The sequence below is a fragment of the Vigna umbellata genome, chromosome 5, assembly GCF_029865625.1.
Source record: "Vigna umbellata cultivar VRB3 chromosome 5, Vumbellata_1.0, whole genome shotgun sequence".
Lineage (NCBI taxonomy): Eukaryota > Viridiplantae > Streptophyta > Magnoliopsida > Fabales > Fabaceae > Vigna > Vigna umbellata.
The window spans coordinates 7,018,804-7,046,781 of record NC_142169.1 but is presented as its reverse complement, the minus strand read 5'-3'; the positions used below and the strand labels follow the sequence as shown (position 1 = coordinate 7,046,781).

Here is a 27,978-nt window from a genome sequence, read left to right as displayed (position 1 = left end):
TAGTACCAACTTTAGTTGTCGAATGTTCTTATTTCTTAAGTTGGAAATATTTTTTATCATTGGTTCATTTTTTCTGTTTAGCCCCTATAAAAAATTTATCTAACCAAGTGAAATATTGAAGTTGCTCTTGTTATCTAGATAAATGAGACTAAAGAGAAATGCATATTCCATATTGTTCGTTAACTTGGCATGTATGATTTTAATACACAAACAAAGATAAAGTAAAGATATCAATAAGGGTACTTACTTATGCATTCAAGCAGAAAATGAAGGGATAGCTTCCACACATGAGATAATATGCTTAGATTCTAACTCTGGATGAGAAATGATCTCAGATTCCAAGTTGCACCTTTTCCTCTAAACTCAATAATCTTATGGATGCCTAGATGTAGATGACAACAAATATTAAGAAACCCAATCATGCAGTATTAAGTATAATACAACAATTAGATTCCTTTTTCCCTATCTGATCCAAGCTGATAGGTGGCAAACAAAAACTTAATTTACTAAAACAAGACTTATATGAAACTAATGTTTATTTTAAAAATGTGACTCTCAAACAGTAGTAGTTGATAAAAGAATTCATATTCATAATTGAGGGTTTGAGTACTCAATCCAATATAAAAGACTTATACTAGAATATAGATATGGTAAACTGGTGATTCTCTAGATATCTGACACAATTAGGTTTCCCTGTTTACTTTGGCTCTTACCATTACCTTAAGAGCAAGACTCTAGAGTATACAGACTCAACTTAAATTGGTGCCTTTGCATTTGACTTTTGGATGATGAATGGTCCCCTCCACTTGAACAAACCAGACACCCCTTTAAAGTTTAATAAAGGTTGTCTGAATTCAATCAAACTATTTGCTACTACATACCATTACTCTCTTAGTATTTTAGTTAAATTTAATTTTCTACATTGAATTTGGAGCTTAGCTTAAAACTTTCATGAATAATGTGAACGAATTCTATCACTAATATTCAAGGAGTTTATGTTGTGGATTCTATTTTGCAGTGGAGTTAATTAGGTCATTAAGGGTATATATCATTACTCAATCTCAATTCCCTTCCTACCACAACAACATTCAACTACCACTATCCACCTATATATCATAACCAGTCAAACAACCTCATCCATAACACAATCAATGACAAAGTTTATACTAAACAACATAACCGAATCAAACAAACAAAAACAACCCACGGCCAAACCCAAAGTTTCCATAAATAGGGAAATCAAATGCAAAATTTCATTGTAAAACATACAACTTTCCTCTTGGACGGCCTCTCGATAACCTTCCTCGATGGCGAGAATAGTAGACCACGACAGCTAACAAAACCCTACCAGGGACCCTCCACCTTAGTCCCTTAACCAACACCTTGCACCTGGTCTGTGAATGACCCTACAATACCCTGCAAAATGCAATACACCAACAAAGTCAGCATAGATAGACCCAATTTGGAATTAGGATAACGACACACTTACAAGCGCAAGCCAAAAACAACATTTCGCCTGACAACCGGCCAGAGGAAGTCACGAACCTCACACCCACTGACCGAACAACCCTCTAACGAACGATACACAAACAAAGGTTGTGGACGCTCTTTTACTTACAATAGCCACAAGTCACAACCCAAATTATTACTACATTGAACATATTAATGATTTGTGAAAGAAAATAACACTTACCAATGGTCGTGAACGATGGCGAAATGGACAACCATCCACAACAGTTGGAGGGACCCCGATAACTCTCACATGCACTGAACGAAGAAGCACTCACACTAGTCGAGCCTCTGTGAAGGAAGAGATATGCATAATATGGTTGCGGAGAAGAAGGGTTCTAAACGCTTATGAAGGCTTCTAAGGGTATATGGGTTCTGTCACTCGAAAGGGAAAATCACCCTCCTAAATGTTTAATTTAATTTCTTGACCCCTTTACCGATAGCCCAAATCCTTCGCTAATGACCACTAACCATATTATTGCCTTTACCGACGACTAAAATCCTTCGCTAATGTTACAGCCAACGTTCCGTCGGAAGATCATTCGGTAAAACAACATTACCAGCGGAACAAAGTCCTTCGGTAAATATCCGCCAAAAATTTCACTCTTTCTTGTAGTGCATGGTCATGAGTGAGTAGCAGTTGTTAGCAAAATGATGAAGAAATAAAGTTTTGATAATGTCCAAAATCAAGTCACAAGTACTCACAATGTGAGAAGATCATTAAAGACTTGCGTTACTTTAGAAAGCTTTTTCAATAAGTGTAAATTCATGTATAGGACTTAGGTTTTGAGTAGTTTTTTACTCCATGTAACATATGTAATTAAAATTCTCTTTGGATTAAAAAACGCTCTAGAATAATTGATTACCAGGATTGATAATCGATTATGGATAATCAATTAGCCCTAGAGATAATCGATTATCATAGAGAAAGTTTTTAAAACTCAAAGTGACCCCTAGTATAATCAATTAGCAATAAACTATAATCGATTATTGTTAATCGATTATGACTTATGATAATCGATTATCACTTCTACCTGTTGGAGTTTTTAGCCATTGGACTATTCGTTATGCTTGTCTTTTAGTGGATAATTGATAACCAAGCTAAATAATCGATTATTCCAGAGACTAAAGGTTAAGAGCGAATTTTTTGGATGTGTCTATGAGTGAAGTCTACAAATAGAGTTTTAGACTCTCATTCAAACACACAACACTCACTTAGAATTGAATTGAAGTGAGAAGCTAGAGATCTTGTGCAACTCTCTATAGAGGCTTTGAAAACTTGGTGCGGACAGAGCAAGAATTTTCACTAGGAGTGTGATCGAGTGATATTGTTGTTGTTGAGTGAAGCATGTCATCCTTTATGAATATTCAAAGGAAGTTTTCATCCTTCGTGAAGATTTGGAGGAAGTTTTCATCTCTTGTGGTGTTTGGGGGAAATGAGTTTCATCTCTTGTGGCTTCAAGAGAGGTGTTTTCTAAACCTTTAAACTTGTATCTATGTGATTGTAAGTTTTATAGGTTTTGTGATAGTGAATCGTTAATCTCTTGGTTGGAGATTAGTAACTGGACATAAGATTCTTTTTATCCGAACTAGTATAAAATCATCTTTGCAAATTTCTCTCTTCTCTCAGTCTATTTACTTTGTTTAATTATCTACTAAGTAAGTTCAATTAGAGAGAAAGTTTAAAAAAAAACATGTTTCCAAGATAAACCAATTCAACCCCGTCTTGGTTATTGTAAACACACAAACATTTAGTTGTCACTACTATGACAGTAGTTAACGTTATTTACATGGTGAAAGTGAGAAACCAAATCTTAAATTGAGAATGTGAGAGTGTTAATAGTTTGATACTTAGTAAATGCATAGGTTAGTAGCGCCTTACTAGATCTTGTGCGATATCTTATGGGAAACTGAAACATAATGAACATGGAAAGGATCAAGGAAATCTTTGATTGAAAACCTTGGAAACCAGAGCCAAAAAGCCTACCTATAACATTTATTGTTGAATCTTTTTAGCAACAAAGCCTTTTTAAAACACACATTGTGGGAGATGAGGAATTCAATGTTGTGGGAACCTTTGTCAAGAAAAGGAGAGATGAGGAATTCAATGTTGTGGGAACCTTTGTCAAGAAAAGGAGGTTGGACATAGTTTACAATGCAAAATCATGAAAAAGATTGTCTAGAATTTAGAAACTTACGAAAAGAAAAAGGGTTTGAATAAGTACAGTTGGAAAACAAAAAAGAGTAAGATAAAAAATAATAAGTGCATGAAAAATGGAATAAAAAAAATCATAGGGCCTGAAAATTGAAAGAGTTAATTTGTCAAGGCCTTAAGAAAAGTTGAAAAGGAAAAAAGATAAACTCATTGCATGCATTGATTGCTCATCTTTTTCTTAGTGAGTTTTGTTTATCATTGAAAAACCATAAATTCCTTTGTACCACGTTACAAACCATTAAAGTCCTTAGTGATCCTTGTAAGTTATGTGTTGGAGTATTCAAAAGATGAGATACATGGTCTAGAAAGAGCAAACTGTCGTTGTGGAATCTACCCAATATTACTTATTTTGCAGGTTTAGAAGAAATCATAGAGTCGAAGTGGAAAATTGATGAAAATAGACAAATTCCAAGTAAATTTAAAAAATTTGTCTACAACACGGTTGTAGCTCTAACGAGGCCTTAAATAGTAAAAAAAGAACCCATCATGGAAGGTTTCCTTAAACCCTAACCTGAGGCTCAAGCCATGGAGAATCTTTCATCATGAAGTAATCTCAAGAATGCTCCAGCCTAGGAAGGCACAACTTAAGCCTTGGAGCAATGAACCATCGTTAGAGCCATGCTGATAGATTCTATATAAATAGGATTGTTAGACAGTTTTAGGAGACTTTGGAAAAGGATAACTTTTTGGGACTTTTTGAGAGGACTTTTAGAGAGACTTAAAGAGATACTCTAGAGAGTCTCCTCACTTACTTCCTTTGTATTTAATAGAACATCTTTAGAGGATTAGAATATGGACGTTCTTTCTTGTTATTACTTCTTCCTATCATTTATGAAGATCTAAATCTCCTATGTGTTGGAGTGAGATGTAACTACTTTGAACTCTCATGTATTCAGTACTATCATTATTTTATGAATGCTTGCTTTTGATTATAAGGTTTTTAATTGATTATGATTTACGTTGGATGAACTAATCACTCATCTTACTTCACTAGCTTGGGATTTAGTTTCAAGTTATGGTCTAATCAGTTTTCCTATGTGCTTTTAGATGCTAGGGATAGATTTAGTGTTGTAGTTGGATATAAAGTCTTGATCTTAATGCATGTGATCCATTCAAGCAGTCAGTGTGGTGATCTTAGGTTCTAGGTTTCAAGAATGGACCTAGAGTTACACCTAAAATGAACTCCAAGGACTTGACCATTTTGAGCTTCATACATGTTGATAGATCTGATACAAGAGAGAGAAAAGCAGTGAAGTCGAACTTCAACACAATTTAATCATCCTAAAGTCACTCATTTAGCAATCCAAACTATTCTTTAAACATATTTTACAATATTTTCACAACATAAATTTGTTTTCAGCAACATCACCTTCACAGTTACTATTTTATACAAGATCAAATTAGTTAAAACATTGTATTTTTTCCAAATCATTATGGATACGACATTTGTTATTATGCTACAACTATGTTGGTGTGATTGAGTTGTATAAACTTGCGAATAATGAGGCAAGTTGAAATCTGAGCAAGTGAACAATTGGTACAAGCTTTATTGTTTGTGAAACAGTTTTGAACCAAAGTACTAAAAAAGGAGTACCAAAGTGATTAATTGAATAGGTCCAATTTCCTTCAATCACAGTATAAATATTATGGTTTTCTAATACAATGTTAAGCGATAATAGATTGGAGTTGAGCGTCAGTCTCGTTTGTAGGTCTAGGAGCAATTTAGCTATACAACACTGAGTGTTAGATTTTAATGTTAAGCGTCGTATTTTGTGAATGCTTTGAAGTTAGGCGTTAGTAGAGCACCGCTGAGTACCAACTTTGTACTATAGGTTTGGAGCATTTTACCTCCAAGACGCATAGTGCCATAAAGTGTCGTTGAACACCACTTTTTGCAAGAAGATTGTCAATACCCAATTTCGTCCGGATTATTTTTATAGTTTTATTGCATTTTGGTTGTCACATATTTAACCTTTTTATTATTCATTTACCTATTTCTTTTTTAGTTCTATTTATTTTAACTTATTGTTTTTTTATTACCCTTTTTCTTTATTGCTTATTTTGTTTTGATTCTATCTCTTTTATTTATTTTACTTTTTTTTTCCTTTTATTTATTTATTTATTTATTATTTATTATTTATTTTTATTTTTTATTTTCTTTTAATTCTTCGTTTTAATTTTAATTCTTATTTTTCTTAAACTTTTTATCTTTTCATAATTATTATTAGAAAAAAAATGAAAAGAATCAAAAAATGAGAAAAGGGACAAATTGGCAAAAAGGAGTTAGGCAAACGGTTTCCTGCTGGGAGGAGACAAACTGGTTTTGGGGCAGGCAAGGACAAGGCACGTTTTGGGATGGCAGAGACGTTTTGGAGCCTGCATGGCACATACACGATTTGATATACGGAATGGCAGGGTGGCACAGAAAGCACAGAAAAGCATAGAGAAAGTGGGATTTTGGGAGGAGCTACAGGGGCCTTCATCAAAGGAGAGAAATCCATTGCTGGAGATCGGACAAAGGAGAGGAGTGTGCAAGTGGGGGGAAGAGCAGAGGAAAAGCAAAAACAAGTCCACAATAGAGGAAGGAGAGGCCTAATCGTTTCATTGAAGGTAAGTATCCCTAATTTATGTTATCCGCATTCGTTCATAGTCATACTGGTGTGAATCTTCGTTTACCCTGCTATTTCATCCCCTATTCCATTCATTTACATCCAAGATTCATGCTCGCATCACCTTAATGCGAGTTGTGATCCCCATTATACTGTCTTCCTTCGGTTGCTAGACCGAATAGGCTGTCATTCACGTAGGGCTCCAGCTCCCATTTCGCATCTGCATAGCTAGCAAACAACCACCATCGTCATTATCATATTTCAGCCCTGAGGCACCCAAGGTCACGAACAGAGAACACCAAAACAGACTCACCACCCCAGCCTCATCCTACCCTTAACCATCTTCATCCATTTCCCTACTCCAACCTTTGTCTCCCTCCCTCGCAAGCTTCCATCAACCCCTCTGATTCTCCACTCCTCTCCATCATCTCCAGCACCCGTGAACACCTCCATCGAGGAACATAACCCATCATCCACTACACCTATCATCGCACAAAAACACCCTTAAGGCCTCCATTTCACTCTGCAGATACCTCCTTCATCCATTCCCAACAACCCAAACACGCCTCACGACCTTCAACAAGAGACCAATGCTCTCTTTGCAGAATCCAAACCTGTAAACTGATATCCTTCATACACAACCCCATACCAATGCCATTTTCCTGTGTGAAAAATAATTAATCCAAGCACCCACCAAGGCTGTCGCCGTTATCACTAGCGCCGAATCTGGAGCTCCCCCAGCAACCGCGTGTGTTGGCGGTGAGTCTGGGTCTTGCGTGAAGAAGAAAGGGAGAGGAAGCAGAAACCCGTCTTCGAGCCGCGCGAGAAGAGAAAGAGCTTGCGGACTCGGCTTGGGCTAACGAGGGCTTCGGTGGCACAAGCGGTGGCCGGCGCTGGCATAGGCGACGGTGGGCCTGCGGAGAGAGTAAGAGACCTTGGATCTCTGGAGAGAGTGTGAGCTGAGGGAGTGAGCTTATGGGAGAGTGTTGGGTCTGAGTGGGTGAGGAATGGGAATGGGAAGGCGGAACCCCTAGGGGAATTCTAGGTTAGAAATTACCCGGGTGGGCCAAGCCCATAATGAACGCACGTATTTCGGCCTTTTTCGAACGTTCGTCATTTACCTCCCCTCCGAACGTCCGTCCGGCCACTTCTTGGACGGACCGTTTGGGTAACCATCTCCCAACGAACGCTCGTCCACAACGAGCGCTCGTCTTTCAGCCTCGTTTCCCAGCGTCCGTTCGCCAATTCCCCAACGAACGCTCGTCCCCCAACGAGCGCTCGTCCTTCAGCCTCGTTTCCCAACGTCCGTCCGACCACTTCTTGGACGGACCGTTTGGGTGACCATCTCCCCAACGAACGCTCGTCCACAACGAGCGCTCGTCTTTCAGCCTCGTCTCCAAGCGTCCGTTCTCCAATTCCCCACCGAACGCTCGTCCCCCACCGAGCGTTCGTCATTCAGCCCGTTTCCCAGCGTTCGTTCGCCAATTCCCAACGAACGCTCGTCCCCAACGAACGCTCGTCCTCCAACGAGCGCTCGTCCTTCAGCCTCGTTTCCAAGCGTCCGTTCGCCAATGCCCAACGAACGCTCGTTCCGAACGAGCGCTCGTCATTCAGCCCATTTCCCAGCATCCGTTCGTCATCCCCCAACGAACGCTCGTTCCAAACGAGCGCTCGTCATTCAGCCCATTTCGCAGCATCCGTTCGTCATCCCCCAACGAACGCTCGTTACAAACGAGTGCTCGTCATTCAGCCCATTTCCCAGCATCCGTTCGTCATCGCCCAACGAACGCTCGTCCCAAGGAGCGCTCGTCATTCAGCCCGTTTCCCAGCATCCGTTCGTTGGGAACGAACGCTCGTTCCGAACGAGCGCTCGTCATTCAGCCCATTTCCCAGCATCCGTTCGTTGGGAACGAACGCTCGTTCCGAACGAGCGCTCGTCATCCAGGCTCCTTTACTCAACATACGTTCGTCATATCACCCACGAACGCTCGTCGTCCAGGCTATTTTTCTCAACGTCCGTTCATAATTCCCCCCAACGCTCGTTATTTTTATTTGTTTGTTTTTCTTATTTCATTTTATTCTATTTCATTTATTTTGTCTATCTTATTTTATTTGTTTTATTTATTTCTTTTATTTTTATTTTATTCATTATTTTATTTTCTTCTATCTACTCATTCTACATATTTACTCATCCTAAAATATATATTTAATGATGCAATATTTACAATTTAAATAAAGGAATTTATCAAAATACGTTTTAAAGGTTTAGGCACATGTGTGATCGCACGCATCGTCCTTGTGCTGAAAACCTTTTCTCTTTCTTAATTAAAATTACAAAAAATACGTTTTAAGGGTTTAGGCACATGTGTGATCGCACGCATCGTCCTTGTGCTGAAAACCTTTTCTCTTTCTTAATTGAAATTACAAAAAAATGTTTTAAAAGTTTAGGCACATGTGTGATCGCACGCATCGTCCTTGTGCTGAAAACCTTTTCGCTTTCTTAATTAAAATTACAAAAAATATGTTTTAAAGGTTTAGGCACATGTGTGATCACACGCATCGTCCTTGTGCTAAAAACCTTTTCTTTTCCTTAAGTAAAATTAACCAAAAAATATGTTTTAAAGGTTTATGCACATGTGTGATCGCACGCATCGTCCTTGTGCTAACAACCTTTTCTCTTTCTTAAACAAAATACAAAAAAGGGTATAAAATCTTCAAAAAACCCGAAAACATCAACAATTTTAAACAACAAATAGTCTTGCTACCCAGAACTACGTGATCCTTGATTCTCCATCAAAAGTGGAGATACGTAGGAGCAAGGCTAGCCCTTGTCAGGTTCACTTTCCCAAAAATCCAAATTTATCCATAGTCATTTTCCAAACAAAATTTTCTAAACAATTTTCAAACAAATTTTCAAGCAGTTTTCTAAAAGAACTACGTAACCCTGATTTCTCATTTTGAATGAGAATACGTAGGAGCAAGGTCAATCCTTGTCGGGCCCAAAAAACTAAAAAAATATGTTTTGTTTATTTTAGAATTTTATTTTAGGGGATAGTTAAACATTTTGAAAATCACATCATATTCGTGCATTTAGTTAAAGGTACTGCCTTAGGGCAGGCGTTGTGGGGTGCTAACACCTTCCCCACGCGTAACCGACTCCCGAACCCAATCTTTGGTTTTCGTGGACCGTGCTTTATCGTTTTATGGTTTTCCCGTAGTTTCCCATAATAAACTATGGTGGCGACTCCAAAATCTCTTTTCAAAACCCGAGTTCCATTTTTTTGGATCGTCGACCCGTCGCGATTCCGGTTGCGACAAAGATCTATGTTGAGTGTCAATAATGTCATTGAGCGTCACTTTTTGTGAGAGGTTTGTCGTTGATCGCCAATTTCTCTATTGGCCACGTTTTCCCCTTTATTTTATTTTTAAAGGTTTTGTGGTGGATATTAATTTTTTTTATGACTTTGATTATTGTTAAGTGAGGTGAAAATATTGTTGTGGGCATGTATGACGATGGTGTTTAAGGAATTTGAAGGATAAATTCTTTTTGTGGTAACTTTAGGCATGCATTGTTGTATGGATTTAGTAAGGGAGTATCCTGATAATCTAATAACTTGTCACACTCACATAGAGTAGAATGACTTATGTGGTGAGGGTTGTAGTCTATGAGCTTGTTTAGCCTAAGGCGCGAAGGGATTAATCTTATGTGTGATAGGGTGATAACCTCTTTGGTATGACTCTATAGAGTAGTAAAGACCACCACAAGTGCATATCTCTAGTGAATTCCAATGTCAAAGGAATATATTAGGATAATTGGGTTTAATGTTAATTGTTTTGCGTGCATATATTTATTCATTATATTTTATCCATGTTTGGTTTGTATTTGATATGATTTATTTGGTTTAGAGATAATTCTTTTGTATAGTAACTTACCTTGTTGTGTGCTTTGTGTCTTCTTGTATGTTTGTTTGTCTCTTTTACAATGATCATTGATCGGATGTGAATAGATGAGGATGTAGGTGATAACGCTCCTTTGGTGGAGAACGATGATGTTGTGGAGTAGTTCTTTAGCTTCTAATAGTTCATTGAATGGGTTTTTTTTTCTTAAAACTCTTGTTATCTATAGTTTGGTGTATATATATATATATATATATATATATATATATATATATATATATATATATATAGGGGTTTGCTAACGCGCGTACGCCTGTTTTTCAGTTGGTACATTTTAGCAATGTGTACCGGATTTTAGTAGACAAAAATACCCTTATATATCATGGATTCTAAGTTTTAAGGTTAAGGGTATTTTAATAATTTTCATTCTCAAAACTTAAAAAAAAAAAGAAACCCCCAAACCCTTACTCAGCTCTCTCATTCCTTTCAATCCTTTCTCTTTCATCTCTCTCATTCCAACCTTTTCTCTGTCATCCCTACTGTAGCTCCAATTGAAAAAAATCAGAAACACTTGTTTTTAAACAATTTGCCTTTGTAAAGAGTTGAGTCATTGACATATTCACCTTGAGCCAAAGGTTCATTCAAGATCTCTTCAATTTCACCATCTTCATTAACCTCTCTAATTTCATCATCTGCATATGTTGAATCAACATCTCTAAAAAAACCCTCCAGGCCAATTACCAATTCTTTTGGATGTCATTATCCTTGTAAAAAATAGATAAAATTATATACGACAAAAATTATAAAATGAAAACTCATTATAAAGTCATTTTTTTTGTAAGAAATTGTTTAACAACGAGTGTTTCTGATTTTTTCCAGGCCAATTACCAATTCCTTTGATGTCATTATGCTTGTGAAAATTAGATAAAATTAGATAAAGACAAAAATTATAAAATAAAAACTCATTATAAAATTATTTTTTGTAAGAAATTATTTAACAGCGAATATTTCTGATTTTTTTCCAGGTCAATTACCAATTCCTTTATGCTTGTGAAAATTGGATAAAATTAGATAAGACAAAAATTATAAGATGAAAACTCATTATAAAATCATTTTTTTGTAAGATTGTTTAACGACAAGTGTTTTTGATTTTTTCAATTAGGCTACAGTAGGGATGACAGAGAAAAGATTGGAGTGAGAAAGATGAAAGAGAAAAGGTTGAGAGAAATGAGAGAGGTGAGTAAGGGTTTGGGGGTTTCTTTTTTTTTTTTTTTAGTTTTGAGAATGAAAATTATTAAAATACCCTTAACCTTAAAACATAGAATCCATGATATATAAGGATATTTTTGTCTACTAAAACCCGGTACACATTGCTAAAATGTACCAACTGAAAAACAGGCGTACGCGCGTTAGCAAACCCCATATATATATATATATATATATATATATATATATATATATATATATATATATATATATATATATATATATATATATTAGTTATTATTTTAGATAACTATATTAATATTATATATATTTCTAGCTATCCATTTTCTATTATTAATTTTATAATATTTTATTTAGTAGTTTTATACTATTAAATCAGATGTTACATTTAATATTCAAATCAAATAATAATTCAAATATCATTCCATACATGAGATCACAAATTCATGTAATTTTCATCAATAATAACCATTTTCATATAATGTTAATTCCATCAATCTGGATAAACATTCTTATACAATATAACTCATTTAACTAAAGTCATAAATTAAAGCATATATGAAAATTAATATTCGATTTTGCATTTATGAAAACATTAGAGTTTAAAAAACTAGAAGAAAAGATTTTTCTTTTAGCTTAAGTGACTTGCTTGAAATAAAATATACTTTGAGCAAAAAAAGTTTCTCTTCAACAAAATATTAGAAAATCAACCTCATGTAGTAAAATGAAACCAAATTTTCAAAGATAATTCCAAAAATATTTTAATAAGAAGACAATTTCTAAAAATTTTAAATGATTAATCCAAATATTATTCTTTATTCATCACAAAAGTTAGGTCCCTTAATTAAAAATATACACTGATCAAATTTCTAAATTATAATAAGGAAAAATATAAAAGGTTTAATCATTCACTAAGTCCCTATTTTCGCATGGAATCTCAATTTCGTCCCTTTCTTTCTGAAAATATCAATTGGGTCCCAATTTTATGAAAATTGCAACAAATCGATCCTTTCCGTTAAATAGTGTCAAACGGCGTTAAAAAAATTTATGAGTGGATGCTGAGATGACGAACGAACGCTCGTCCACCAGCGAACGAACGCTCGTTCACCAGCGAACGAACGCTCGTCCACCAGCGAACGAACGCTCGTCGACCACCGAACGAACGGTCGTCCAGTGTGGAACGAACGGTCGTCCAGCAGTAAGAGGTCCACGAGCGTTCGTTCGCTGGGTGACGAGCGTTCGTTCGCTGGTGAACGAGCGTTCGTTCGCTGGTGGACGAGCGTTCGTTCGTCATCACAGCATCCACTCATCAATTTTTTTAACGCCGTCCAGCCAATTTAACGGAAAGGATCGATTTGTTGCAATTTTCATAAAATTGGGACCCAATTGATATTTTCAGAAAGAAAGGGACGAAATTGAGATTCCATGCGAAAATAGGGACTTAGTGAATGATTAAACCAATATAAAAATATACATATTTACATTGATCAAATTTCTAAATATAATAAGGAAAAATATAAAAATTTACTCTATTTATCAAATTCATAATTAACATGTATAATCTAATTATTAAGTTAAATTATCAATAAGTATATCTGATTCATTAATCAGAACTCAATAACATTACTCAAATAAGTTTTCGACCAACCACAATCTTTATATAAAATTAAAAGATAATATAATCACGTCATTTTTACATTAATTAGATCTTTAATCCTAAAGTTATATAACAAAAATAAATAACTTGTCACTTTTACATTTAGACCTCTAATCCTAAAGTTATATAACAAACATAAATAACTTTTCCTAAATGTTCAAATTCAAAAAAAATTCAAAACAAAATTATTCCAAAATTTAGAAATATGGAACAAAATATCAAACATAACCAAATCTATTTTTTATAAAACCACTTTTCAATTAATCAAAAATTTAAACAATAAATAATTGCAAACTAAAAATCAGTCTACGATAAAATTCCTAAAACATTGGCACTCAACGTTAACATCAATATGTCATAGTGACAATAAATAATTGGATCCCAAAGAATGCAATTCGAATTCCTGAAATTGAAAAAATGCACAGCCGTCAATTCGAATTTTCCCATTGATATTGTCAACTTCGATAAATGTATTTATCAGGATTAAAATTGTCGGTAATGTAAAAATAAACCTTTGATAAAATTTGTTATTTTTTTTTAATGTATTAACTTTATTAGGGGTTTCGATCACTGGTATTTGAAAAACAAAATTGGATTTAAATGCTTTAAAAATAAAATTTAGTTATATTTTTATTTTTTCTATTTACTCTAATCTTTAAATTTGACTCTCTATTTTAAAACAAAAATATTTGGTCTTTAATTTTAGAAAATTCATAACTTTTGTCAAATTTTTAATTTTGCATGTTTCTTAAGTTCAATTAAACATATTCATTTGAGAGGTTATAAAAACTATTTAATTAATTAAAACAGAAGAAATAAAATTATAAAAAAAAGTTAACTTATTTTTTTTATTAAATAGTGACCTAATATATCTTTAATGTAAATGAGGAACCAAATTCACAAATTCGGTAAAATATAGGAAATTAAATTTTACTTAAACCCTGGTTTTCTAAGGAATTTCTTTCTAACCTGTTATACTAAGGATTTGAATTAAAATTTTAAAGAATTCAATAAAAAAAAAATCAATGAAGTCTTCAATAAAAAAAAAAGTTATGAATAGACTAATATAATGATAAAAGAAGTTGAATAGTTGCATACAAGTTGAAAGAATCTAACTTTTATTCCAAGAAATTAGATTAACCCTAATACACTTAAACATTGATCCAATGATTTAGATTGATGAAACGATAAGACACATTTAGCCTATTTCGTCACAACTGTAGTGCATAGTTGGTGTTTACATTTCATCAAAAAGCATCTAACTGAATCAAGCTTGATTCCTGTCCAGATTCCAATGCATAAACCCTAAATATTTGGTGACGTCAAGAAAATGCCAACTCACTCTTCTTCTTTTGTTTTCATATTCTAACTTTTCAACTGCGAATGAATATTGACGCAGAACGATATTTTGATTCATTCTGAGGTTCGTAGTAGTGGAATCCCATCGTCGCATCGTTCAAGACAAAAAAAACAAAGTTATCATTGTTGTCACTAGGTTTAACACCAACATCATACTTCTAATCTATCTTCTGTTCCTTTTCTCTAAAAATATCATCACAATAATATTCCATCCATGTCTTGCAGGAATCTATACTGAATAGTCTACATTTTTGTGTATATTTAATTTAATTATTTTTATTTTAAAATGTTAGAGTATTCAAACAGTTTTTTTACTAACTTTTATTCGCTAGAAAGAGTAGTTTAAGAAAATTACTGTACTTATTAATCTAAATGTTCTTTCAGAATATCTTTAAATGTTATGTCAATCATTATTTGTATTGGTGTAAAATTTGTATACTGACTATATACCGTCATTGAATTATAAAAATAAAATCTAAATTAAAAATTTAGGGTTCTTTAATTTCAATAATTTCCGTCTTCCGATGTATTTTTATGGTTTTAGTTGATCTATTTATAAAAGTATACATGTTATTTTGGTTCAATAATTAATCTTACACATGTTTAATTTCTTTTTGTTTTGTTTTTATATTCTATTTATTCAAACTATTTTATAATGGTACTGAAAGTGAATACGTTATATTATATAATATGTGAAATCACATGTCTTAATGCTATGATATTACATTTATTATATAACGATAAAATAAAAATAACGAGACCAGAGATTTAAAATAGTAAATATAAAAAAACAAGCAAAATTGCCTATTATATTATTATTATTATTATTATTATTATTATTATTATTATTATTATTATTGTAACATCCCAAAAATATAGCATAAAATTATATACAAGTGTCATCATTTAATAATATGATAACTGAAAATAAAGTTAACCTTACAATTATTACAAAATAATCATAATATTTAAATCTTTACAAAAGACCTATACTATTCCAAAACTATGTATCTTACCGAACAAATTTTACAAAACTATTCACAAGATCGAGCGGTCTAGTACTAAGCCGACGGGTCCTCTCCTTCCAAAGACTGCTCCACCGAGAGCTCCTCTCCAACTGCTCACACCTACAAGGTGATCATTGCAAAAGAATAACCGAACAGGAAATAAGGGTAAGCTAATGTAATTTAATTGTATACACATACATATATTTCGCCCAAGTCTAAACAATGCAATACCGAACACTACAACATACCAAAACTGCATACAAGCAAGCATATACAAACCAAACACTATACTCATGCATAGACCGAACACCATAATTCATGCATAGTCCGAACACCTAACTTGACCATCCAGATTGTATGAATGTGTAGCTATAGGCGTTTTTGCACTTGTGGTGGTGAAACAGCAAGACCCCCATCAAGCTACCCCACAAGGTTAGTCTAGTGAAGATTACCTCTTTACCCTGAGGTTAAAGGACCTTCTGCCATTCTCACACATGAGTTACTCCTTTCTACTTGAGAATGAGTAATCACAGAATATCAAGATAAACACCAGCTTAGCACGATACCCACATTCATACTTTACAATTCCAATATCATCCACGAGACATTCCTCCTTGGAATTCTCTTCCATATTACTTAAAAATATAATTCCCATCAATTAACATAACATATCATTCATCAATCATATACTCACTCAAGAGATTGAAAACCCTGTGAACTTTGGAGACCGAACAGTTTCTTACCACTCCAAAGGATATGACTGAACATTAACACTAGCATAACTGTTAGTATAAGATCGAGCGCTAAAACTAGCATAACCACCCACCCACCTAAGACCGAACGGTCATGAACGGGTAAGACTCCAAAGATACCGAACCAATTAATGACCGAGTATCTGCACATGGCCGAACGGCCAATCAGCACATGGCCGAACGACCAATCAGCACATGGTCGAGCGGTCAACAGTGCACACTTCGCGTTCTGCAGAATTACGGAGAACACCAGAATTTACCCAATATTCTTCTAACTTATAATCCTCCATACATGATTTCTACACCACTTCAAACCTATGTAAGGGTTCCTAAACATCTCTAACCTTCCTTCACCAAATTTCACCCAAAACACACCCAGAAATCTGCATAAACTCAACTCAAGAACCCAAGCTCAGATTTTACCACTTTTATACTCTCTTTTTTCACCATCTTAATGATTCTAACAAGTCACAATACACTTTTTCAAACTCACCTCACTGCCAAAAACCACTCCCGACCTCTAACTCTCATTTTCACCCTCTCACTTCCTCAAAATGATACTGGCCGAACACTTTTTCTGCATAATACTCCCCACATCCAGTTCACAGAGTTCAGTTCTCACATTCAATCAAAAACAGAAATTCAACATGCATCTCAATCAATCATACAATTCATTACAAACATATAAACATAAAAGTTAAATTATTTAGCTTCCCTTACCTCTTAATTGGATCGAAAGCTCACAGTTGCAGAAACTCGCTCACCACCAAAATTTCTATAAACTATGGTTCACCGATTAATGGAAATAGACCAACCAAAAGACCAGAAATGTGATTAGAATTTAAGAGAAAAAGATGATAAACACATGCGACTAGAAACTTAGCTTGCATGTGTCAGAAAACAGAACTTCTAGGAAAAGAATGAACTTACTAGCTCAGAACAACAACTTGATCGGTTCAAAAGAAAGCTCTTGACACCAGGAAGACTCAAGCACGACCTGATTGATGATTAAATGAAGAGAATGTGAGAATTTCTAGAGAGAATTTGTAGAGAGAAGAAGGAGAAAGAAACAACTCAGAAGTTTGGAGAGAAGAAGTGCATGCAGAGAATGGCACGAAATTTTGAAAAGTTCCTTTATATACTACCGTCAAAAACCGATCGGTCCAATCAGCTGCATACACTTGTCTTCTGCTTTCTCTGAATTTCTGAATCCTTACAATTATTATTATTATTAATTATTATTATTATTATTATCATTATTATTAGTATTATCATTATTATTATTACTATTTATATTATTTTTATTATTATTATTATTATTAAATATGTTTTTAGTCCTTTAACTTTTAGTAAAAATTAGAAAAAGTAAAACTTTGACCCAATTTAGTTCTTAATTCTATAAATACATAGATTTAGTCATTTTAACTAGAATTTTGTTAGATTTATTTGATGTTTTTCATGATACAATTTGAGTTTGTTTTACATCAAATAAACTTAACAAAATTTGGTTAAAATGATTAAATTCATGCAATTTCTAAGATGAGAAACTAAATTAGTTTAAAGTTTCAAAAGAAGACCAATTCCAATTTGTACTAATGGTTAAAACACTAAAAACATGTTTAATCCTTATTATTATTATTAGTATTTATTATTATTACTATTATTGTTATTGTTATATTTATTATTATTATTATTATTATTATTAGGGTTAAATATGTTTTTAGTCCTTAAACTACCAAGCGATTTTGGGTTTTGTCCCTCTTCGAAAGGTTTGTTCATTTTAGTCCTCTTAGTTTTAAAACTCTTATGTTTAGTCCTTAAAATTGAACGACGTTAAGTTTTCTTTGATGTGGCAAACGGCGATCTCACGTCTGATGACACCTTCCATGCCAGGTTGATTGTTTCATTTTTCAAGTTAAATCTAACTTCACCATCTACGGCGACCCAAAAGCCTCTCGTCTCTACTCCCTCGCCCTCTACGCCCTTCAGCACCGTGGCCAAGAAGGCGTCGGCATCGTCGTCGTCCACAACAACCTCTTCCACTCAGCCACACTAATATATGTAAATCTTGTGATATATATATGTAAATTTTATTTACACTTTCCCTTAAATAAGTTTGATTCAATCTTATTTTCACTGTTCAATCTTTTTTTTTCTTCAAATTACTTAATAAATGGTAAAATTTTGTTCTAAATTTCTAGAAAAATGTTTATATATATGTGTTTTTTATTTACATTTAATATCTATAATTTTTAACATTATATTATGTTTTAACTTACCAACATGTTTGACTCAAATAACTTAAATAAAGTATTTAATTTATTAGATAAATAATATAAAAATATTATTAAATACTTAAAATATAAAAGAAAAATTATTTGTTAAAGATTTGAAATTTATTTAGTTCTTTCGTCATTATAAAGTTAGTATATAATAATAATAATAATAATAATAATAATAATAATAATAATAATATATTATTTACTATTAATATTATTATGTTTATTATTTTATATTTGCATTTAACTTTTAAGTTTATAAAATGGAAGTGGTAGAAGCACTAATATTGAAGTTTTCTCTGAATTTTATATTTTGTAATATATCACAAGTTTAAATCTAGGTCATATGAATGCTCCATTAATGCACAGAGAGAAAGAGAAAGATTGTTGAGGATAATGGGGAGGTGTATTTTGGAATAACACTTGGGGTGGTGGAGGGACTAACACCCTAAACTTATCTAAAGAATTTTATCATTAATCAAAAATTAAATGGAAGGGAGTATTGTTGAATAATAATTGGTATATTGCAAGCCACAAAATTAATGTGTAAGAACAACCCACATTATTTCATGTATATTCATAAAATGAGTGTAAAAATATACAACAATTACGGAAAATAAATTGAAAAAGATTGTAAAAATATTATAGTAAAAAATTTCTATTCAAATGAGGATTAATTCTTTTATGTATGTCGACATATTATTTTATAAGTTTATTTATTTTAGTCTTCAATAACAACATTGAGGTTTGAACCTAAAATTTTATCAAATTAGCTAAAATAACAACATATTGAGTTAGGATCTTGAAGTCTTCTAGAAGATTTTTAGGATTTTACTTCACTACTCTCTCTATGTCTTGGATCATAACGCAAATGAACAAAAATAAGAAAAACTAGTTTTTTTTATATCAATTTTAACCATTTAATCATGATTTGATATATGTGGATAAGTTTAGTTTGAATTTGAAAAAAATTATCTTAGTAATCATATTTCTTGATTTTATTTATCGCAGAAGTGATTAATCCTCCAATTGATAATCTCCTACTCTCCTTAAAGTGTTTATGATTTTAATTCGTAATATATTTTATTTCAAAAAACAATATTGCTATGCTCGTTAATAAATATGTGATATGGAGCAAATAAATATTTTACCCTTTTAGTTATATTTACATTAACAAATTTGATAGTGTAGTATAGATATTAAATTATAGAGAATATGGATAAAATATCTTAGCTTCATTGTTAGTGAAAAATGTAAATCAACGCATCAAGTGGTGAAATATCAATTACCATTTAATTGAAGAAAAGTGTTTGAGAGCTCTAATATATGTTAGATATCATGTAAATACAATTGGAACTCTTATTATTTATGTATGTGACTAAAAAAACACGAAAGAAGCATCATTGTCATTTCTTTAACTCTTAATAAAAGAAACTAAAAACTAATATTTTTAATATAACGCAAAAATCATTATTCTTAAAGAAATGATAAAACATAAAACTATTATTTTATACCAAAATTATTAGATAATTATATATATATATATATTAAGTAATTATGTTGAGTTCATCATATTTGAAATTATTGTGAATTTGGTTATGCAACCGAATTCCTGTTGAATGTATTACATACAAACTCAATTCATAAAAATGTTATTGAATGATTTGGTTTCGTGGATACATGCTTATTTTAACAAAATAAAAATAAAGAGAGCACTACGAGAACTATAATATAGTTCAAAATATATTTTATTAATAGGTTGGTATATGTGTTTCGAATGTAGAATCATAGTTTTTCGGTACTTGATATGTCGTCCAGGTTCAAATTTTGTTTAATGAGAAGTGTTTTTGAATGTAAAAACTGTTTGGATGATTGTATTTTGAAGTAAAGTTAAACAGATATATAATAATAAATTTTATAATTAATGTGTATCTCATGTCTTTATTTAAAAATTTTATGGGAGACTTTTAATTATTTACTACTTAAATGTGAATGATCATGCTTTAACTTTTAATTACTTACAATTCAAATTGATAGGTATGATGTATAACCAAATACTTTAACGGGTGATTTTTTAGATTCAACGACTTGTCATATGAATAGTTTGATTGATCATCTAGTTTTAGATATAGTCATCCATTCTGTTAGGTAACCGTCCGAACTTAATGACTTTTTAATCTAAATGGTATGGTTGATTATTTGGTTTGATGTATAATCGTCTCATCTATTAGGTAATTAGAGTTAATGACTTTATAGTTTATGATGATTAATTGTCTAAATTGTAACTCACTGGACGATCATACGTTACAATATATATTCCTCTATTTTATTATTATGACATATAAAATAAAATTGCATTGATTTTTATGTGTTTCAATTTCTTACATAATTTAAACTTATAATAATACAAATGCAATAATATTTAAACTGAATTTAAAAAATATAAAGATACGACTTCTATAACCAACAAAAAGAAGCCGATTAAAACTCAGATAAGAAGTTCAGAATTGTTTTTGTTTTTAATGAACTCGTTGGAATAAAATATTTATATAATTCTTAAATCTAACGTCACATTACAACTCATCTCAGATAAGAATACAAAATAAAAATTACAATTTCCAAAATATAAAACCAATCTTCTCCTGGTCTCTCCAATATTCCATGTGTACATCAAACCAAAATTTTGAAAACATATATCAAATTTGCTTTATAGATGTACGAGGCAATAGTTTGTTGTCTCTTAATACCTACAGAGCTTTTGGGTTAAAACCCTCGTATCAATCTGGCCTACCACATCTTTAACTTATATTAGATTAAAAGAATTATAAATTTTGGTACAGATAAAAAAATAATATATTTCACCTCAATTCTAAATATTAAATTATATTAAAAAATAAAAATTTTATATATTTTTTTATCTTTAAATATATTTAGATTGTAATTTTTTTTATTGTATTTGAAATTTTGAGATAATTTTGAATTAAGTTTATTTAGATTTTAATTAAAAAATTATAATATATTTGAAAATTGAGAAAAAAATTTATAATTAAATGAATCAATCCATTTAAGTCATTAACTTGTAATAAGTTAAATCAATTTTAAGTTTTTTTAGATTTGTTAACAAGTATATTAGATTATATTAACTAACTAAATAACCAAATTTATAGTATCATTTTGTGGTTGAAAAATGTTTTTTTAATAAGTTTTTTTATAACTTTTTGACAACGCATAATGATAGTTTGTGGTTGGTTTGTTTTAAATATTTTTATAAAAATAAATTCAAGTGGACCAACAAAATAGTAACACATGACTTATTGTTAAAAAAAATTATTAACATTTTTTATTGTTATATAACATAAAAAAATATAAATAAAATTTAGGATCATGATATATTAACCACTTTTTTACTATAGATTATGTGTCACGATGATTCGTATATTTAAAAAAAACAAATTTAACATAACGATTATGAAAATATTGAGGGCTTAAAGTTTGTGGAGAGGAGAAAAGAGCATCTTAGTTATTTGTTGTAGAGAGGAGTGAAGAGTGAACGTGGTAGGAATTTGGCACTCTATCCCTTACTGAATGCAAAAGGACACGTGAGACAATGTTTATTAAGAAATACCACGTGGCGCATGGTTATTAGGTTTGAGAGGTACATGATTAGTTGTTGTGTGTGATACTATGCAGAAGTAAATGTAGACGCATTCCCATCTAGATTCACTGCTATGTCACAGATTCCTTTGTATATATTATCCTTCTATCTCTTCGGTTTCTCTTTATGAGAATAGACATTTTCTCTTTCTCTCTCTCTCTCTCTCTCTCATCCTCATCATCACCCACAAGGTGCATGTGTACCTAAAAAACCCTTTGTTCTCTGAATCTGTTTGAGATAGATGGAAGGAGTAATCAGTGTCTGCAAGAAAGGTTCAAAAGGAAAGAAAGATGACCTCTACCATGTTATTCATAAGGTTCCTTTTGGAGATACTCCTTATGTCAAAGCCAAGCATGCTCAGGTATCTATATCTATATGTCTATTTGATTTCGTAGCATGTGATTTCTCCACATACATATCATAAACTGCACCATCTTTCTTCTTCTTCACTGCAAGAACTTTACGAGTCACAGTATGAGGAGTGGCTAAAAGTGTATTCTGTTGGGGTTGTCAAATAGAAAAGGGTCTTTAGTGCTTTACTGCAAAAAGGGTAATTTTTTAATTGACCACTGTATATGGCATCATGCCATTACAACCTGTGCTCTGTTTGTTTCTCAAAAACATGTTTCAAAGTGTGGACGTGCAGTGAACTATTCATTTTGTTGACTTTTAGTTGAGGACTTGAGGGTGATTGACTTTCTTCTAGATTTGTATTTTGAATATGGGAGTTTTAATTAATTTTATTTGAATTTGTAAGATAATGGTAGATAGTAAAGTTAATTTTGAACATGTGAGGACAGTTGGTTGATAAGGAGCCAGAAGCAGCAATAGTGTGGTTTTGGAAAGCAATAAATGTAGGAGATAAAGTGGACAGTGCCCTGAAGGACATGGCTGTTGTGATGAAGCAATTGGATAGATCTGAAGAAGCAATTGAAGCCATCAAATCTTTCAGAGGCCTTTGTTCCAAACACTCACAAGAGTCACTTGATAATGTTCTTCTTGACCTTTACAAGGTTTATACACAATCTATGATTTTTTTAAGGTCATAATCATCAATTATCAAAAACTTCATGCTAAATCTAATATTTCTTTTTCCTGAAAAACAGAAATGTGGAAAAATAGAGGAACAAATTGAATTGTTAAAGAGAAAGCTCAGACTAATCTACCAAGGAGAGGCCTTCAATGGAAGAACCACAAGAACTGCTCGCTCTCATGGCAAGAAGTTCCAAGTTTCCATCAAGCAAGAAACTGCAAGATTATTGGTACTTAAATTATTATTTATTTTATATATATATATATATATATATATATATATTACATCAAGAATTTTTTCAACAGAATATGGCTAACATAATTTAAGTTTTTATAGGTAGTATACTACACAAGATAGAAATTTTTTCTGCATATTTAAATTACTCATGCCACCTTTGAATCTGCTGTGAAATCTCGTGGAAAGCATCGTTCTAAAACAAGACAAAACTCTTAAAAATACTTGATTTTTTTTAACTTTTTCACGGGAAGAGGATTTTAATTGGGATCCTTAACCAAAAGAATAAACAATAACAAAAAAAAGAGTCAACTTATTTTATCTTATTTAGTAATCACAAGAAACCCATCATTGAGTAAAAAATAAGATAATAATTGAATGGTCCATTACGTATCATTTAGGCAATTAATCAAACCATTAATTAGCCATAGCATACTCCATTAGTCAATGCCGAAATCGGTTAAATACATTTTTCCCTTATTAATTTGTTTTAATCGGAGAATTTTTATTTTTTTTTACTTTTATAACAGGTTTATATACTGTTAATATATGTAATAGTGATTTCTTAAAAATCAATTCTGCTACAGTTTTTTATTAGTTGACTATGTGAAGCTTTTGTTATAAATTTTACCTTGGAATTAGATTATGACACATTGAAGGATGGGTGCAGGGAAACTTGGGCTGGGCCTACATGCAAAAGGAGAACTACATGATGGCTGAGGTCGTGTTCAAGAAAGCCCAAATGGTGGATGCCGATGCGAACAAGGCTTGCAATTTGGGCCTGTGCCTTATGAGACAATCTCGATATTCGGAAGCATACTGCATCCTTGAAGAGGTTTTAGAAGGAAAAGTTGTGGGGTGTGATGAGATAAAATCAAGGAAAAGGGCTGAGGAATTGCTTGAAGAGTTGAATGGAAATCTGCCAGAAGCTGAGATTTTGGGCTCATTGGGCCTTGATGATGAGTTTGTGAAAGGGATTGATGACATGCTAAATGCATGGAACACAAATAGACCAAGAAGGCTTCCAATCTTTGAGGAAATCTCTTCCTTTAGAGACCAATTAGCATGTTAATAAGTTGTCTTTTTCTTGTGTTGTGTATTATTTGTTCATCTTAGGTTTATAGGTTCATGCAAATAGCCACCTCCTTTTCTTCTTCTCTCTTCTCTCTCTCTCTACCCTTTTTCTTCCTAAAATGGTGAGGGAAATAGGATCAGCCTTGCTTCTATCTTGTACTTGTAATTTAATAATAAAATAAATAAGAAATAATTGCTATATAAATATATTTAAATCTCATCTATGAAGTTAAATTAAACACAAATTTATCCAATGAGAAGAACTAGATATCTTATGACATATTTAAGAGATAAGTTTACTTAATAATCATGTAATATTAATTATAAAGTAATAGATAAGATTATGTATCAGCCATGAAATATTAATGATAAATTATAATTATGATATGTGTCTTTTTATATTTGTATTCATGTATAATATCTTATTTCTGGTTTTGACTAGAAACTCTACAATTCAAATTTAATCTGGTGATTTTTTTTATGTAGTTTCTTTTTTGTGTCCATTCCTTCAAATTTTCTTTCAATATTTTCATTATTTTCTGTTTATTCATATGATGATAATTGACTTCTACGTTTTACTAAGGATAATAAAAATACTTACAATTTATAAAAAAAATTTATATTTTTTCTATTTTTACAATTATTCTGTTGTTACATGAAACCTCGTTTCATAGGAAAATTAATAATGATAATTAAATTTGTTATCACTTTAATAACTTACTATTTTATTTATTATTAAAATAAGGAAAAGAGCCTAAGGGGATTAATTAAACAACGCACTTTTATTTGTGTTAATTATTTTCGTTAACATTACTTTACTTTAAAGTTTAATAAAATATATTTTTATTTCAACATATGATTAATTTATTAAATAACAATAATAACAACATAACATATAAAATGAAAAATATAATTCTAGAATTAAGTTTTGTTCATTGAAATTAGCTTCCATTACTCTTTCTTATATATCTGTGTATAATTTACATTTAGTAATACAGATTTTCTGAATAATGAGTTCAGAAATGAAATTCATGACATTAAATTTAAAATTGAAGTCAACATATTTATTTCATCACAAGTTAATAACATTGACATTCTTTTAATTGTATAATTAAATATATTTTTTAATATATATATTAAAAGATTCATATCTTATATCTTAATCTTCTAAACAAGTAGAAATATGCCTTTCTAAGTAATATTCCGAGTTTGGATATTAGGAATAAAGAAAACAGTTAAAAGAAGGAGTTTCATTAAAATAATTAATTATTTCGATACAGTTTATCACTAAAAAGAAAGTTGATAAATATTTCACATCAATAATATATATAATAAAACAAATCACTATATTTGTGTGTATTTGACATAAAGGGTATTTGTAACCCAAATATTATGACAATTGTATATAGTGATTTTAAGTCTATACATTAGATAAACTATGTTTTACTATGTTCAGCTTACCGCAATGGAAGGTGATAATTTATGGTGGAATTAATTTCAGAAGTTCCTATCATAATTTTTTAACGTCTTGATCATCAATTAACAAATTTTAATTGTCTTTGTAGTTATTTGGTGCTTTTTGTTTTATTATACTTTTAAAATATAATTTTGATATATTAATTTCTTTTAATCTATTCAAAATATTAAAATCAATATATTTAAAAACAAAATATAAAAATATTATTAAAAATTTAATAATTGAAGGATGTAGAAAAGGGGACAACGAATAATAGATATCGCTTTTTTACAATATTATGGTTGAATATTTTATTATTAATATGTTGAATTATAAATAGTTTTCTAAAAGTTGAGTTTTATTTATAAAAACATTTTATTTTTCTGAAAATTATCTTTAGAACATTTTCTACTTTTTCTTTAGGTTTATAATCCAATTATTCATTTTTTTACTATCAGAAAATATCAATGGAATTATTGCAAAGAATTTTTCATATTTGTCCAATCAAAATTAAAAACAAGATAAGTTCATCTTTTTCTCTATTTTTAGAGATGTTTTAACATTTGAGATACAGTTGTTTGTGATGATATGCATGTGTATCGTATATGCTCTATGTTGAATTTAAATCTTAGAAATATACTTAGTTGTTTGATTTGATGATCTAATATTTGTGTAGATAGTTAAAGGTTTAAACCTTCCCTTGGTCTTTATTTTTGTATGGAAATCTCAGTTCGGTCCTTATTTTTTCATCTGTCTCAATTGGGTCATATTTTTTGTAAAAATGAACACATTTTACCATAACAGTTAACTGGTCTCAGACGGCGTTAAATTGATCTGAGCTGTATTGTTTCTTTTATCGACGTGGCATTATGCACTAAAATTGAATGTGTCTTGTGTTTTATCCAGGTGGACTACCAAGCCCTAACATTTAAGGGCATCCCCTCTCATCCAAATTATATTTTCGTCTTGGGGAAGAAAAGGAGGTTCGTCTTTTGTCTTTCGTCTTTGCCAAGCACACCTGTTGTCTTACGTCTTCGGCAAGCACTGTGGTGTTGAGGTAGTGGTAAGGATATCTCGTTCATCTTCCTCTTGCAAATGTTTGGGTTCGACCATGCAACACAGTAGTGGCAGTGTTAGGAGGTTGGGTGCAAAACCAACATGCTTCTGCGGTTAGAATGCAGTGTTCCGTATTGCGAGAACCCCTAAAAACAAGGGGAAAAAATTCTGGGGTTGCCCTAACTTCAAGGTTAGTTTTACATAAGCATAAATCTCTGTCTATTTATTTGGGTTTTCACGAAGGAGTGTGTGTTCTTGTTGAATAGGGTGGGAGTGGAGAATTGGTTGGTTGCAACTTCTTTGAGTGGTACATTGAAGAAGGAAATGGGCTGAATGTAGAAGAAAGGACTGGTAGTGTAAGAAATGAAGAAGTGGGTGTGATGAGCATAGAAGACAGTGTGCTGCATATGGAAGAAAGATATGGTGAAAAGATCAGAATGGGTTTTATAGAGAAAAGTTTAGTTAAGTTGGAAAAGTGGTTGAAATTGTTAGTGGGGATGATCTTTGTCATATTTGTTTTGAATGTAATTGTATTAGCAATGTTGCTGAAACTTGGTTGATATTGTCTCATCTGTGATCAGAGTTGAAACTTGGCTTTTATGTAATGTGTCTTTTATTAATGAAGGTGAGTGATTACAGTGATAATGTGTGTGATTTAATTTCTTTTAATTATATTGGTACTTTAAGTGGAATAATCATAAAGCAAAATCATGACTCATTAAGTGGAACAATCACAAACATCATAAAGCAATGACCAATAAAGATCATGACTGATAACGAAATTGGGCAATAATCACTTTGTCAAAACCACAAACATTGTCTTACATCATAACAGAACGTGTTCAAAATGATAAGAACATTGTCTTACATATCCAAAATACATCATAACAGAGTGTGTTCAAAATGATAGAGCAAACATTTGCTACAAAATATAAATAAGTTCAGTAATTAGATCATTC

At 31.8% G+C, this 27,978-nt stretch overlaps 1 protein-coding gene across 1 annotated transcript; it reads left to right on the top strand.

Annotated features, from left to right (window-relative positions):
* Window positions 1–22,307: 22,307 nt before the first annotated feature.
* LOC124823112 (protein SULFUR DEFICIENCY-INDUCED 1-like) lies at window positions 22,308–24,587 on the top strand. The gene is made up of 4 exons (XM_047295250.2): window positions 22,308–22,527; window positions 22,967–23,179; window positions 23,273–23,428; window positions 24,104–24,587. The coding sequence occupies exons 1-4, from the start codon at window positions 22,408–22,410 to the stop codon at window positions 24,503–24,505; spliced, it is 891 nt and encodes a 296-aa protein (XP_047151206.1). The 5' UTR covers window positions 22,308–22,407; the 3' UTR covers window positions 24,506–24,587.
* The last annotated feature ends 3,391 nt before the right edge of the window (window positions 24,588–27,978 follow it).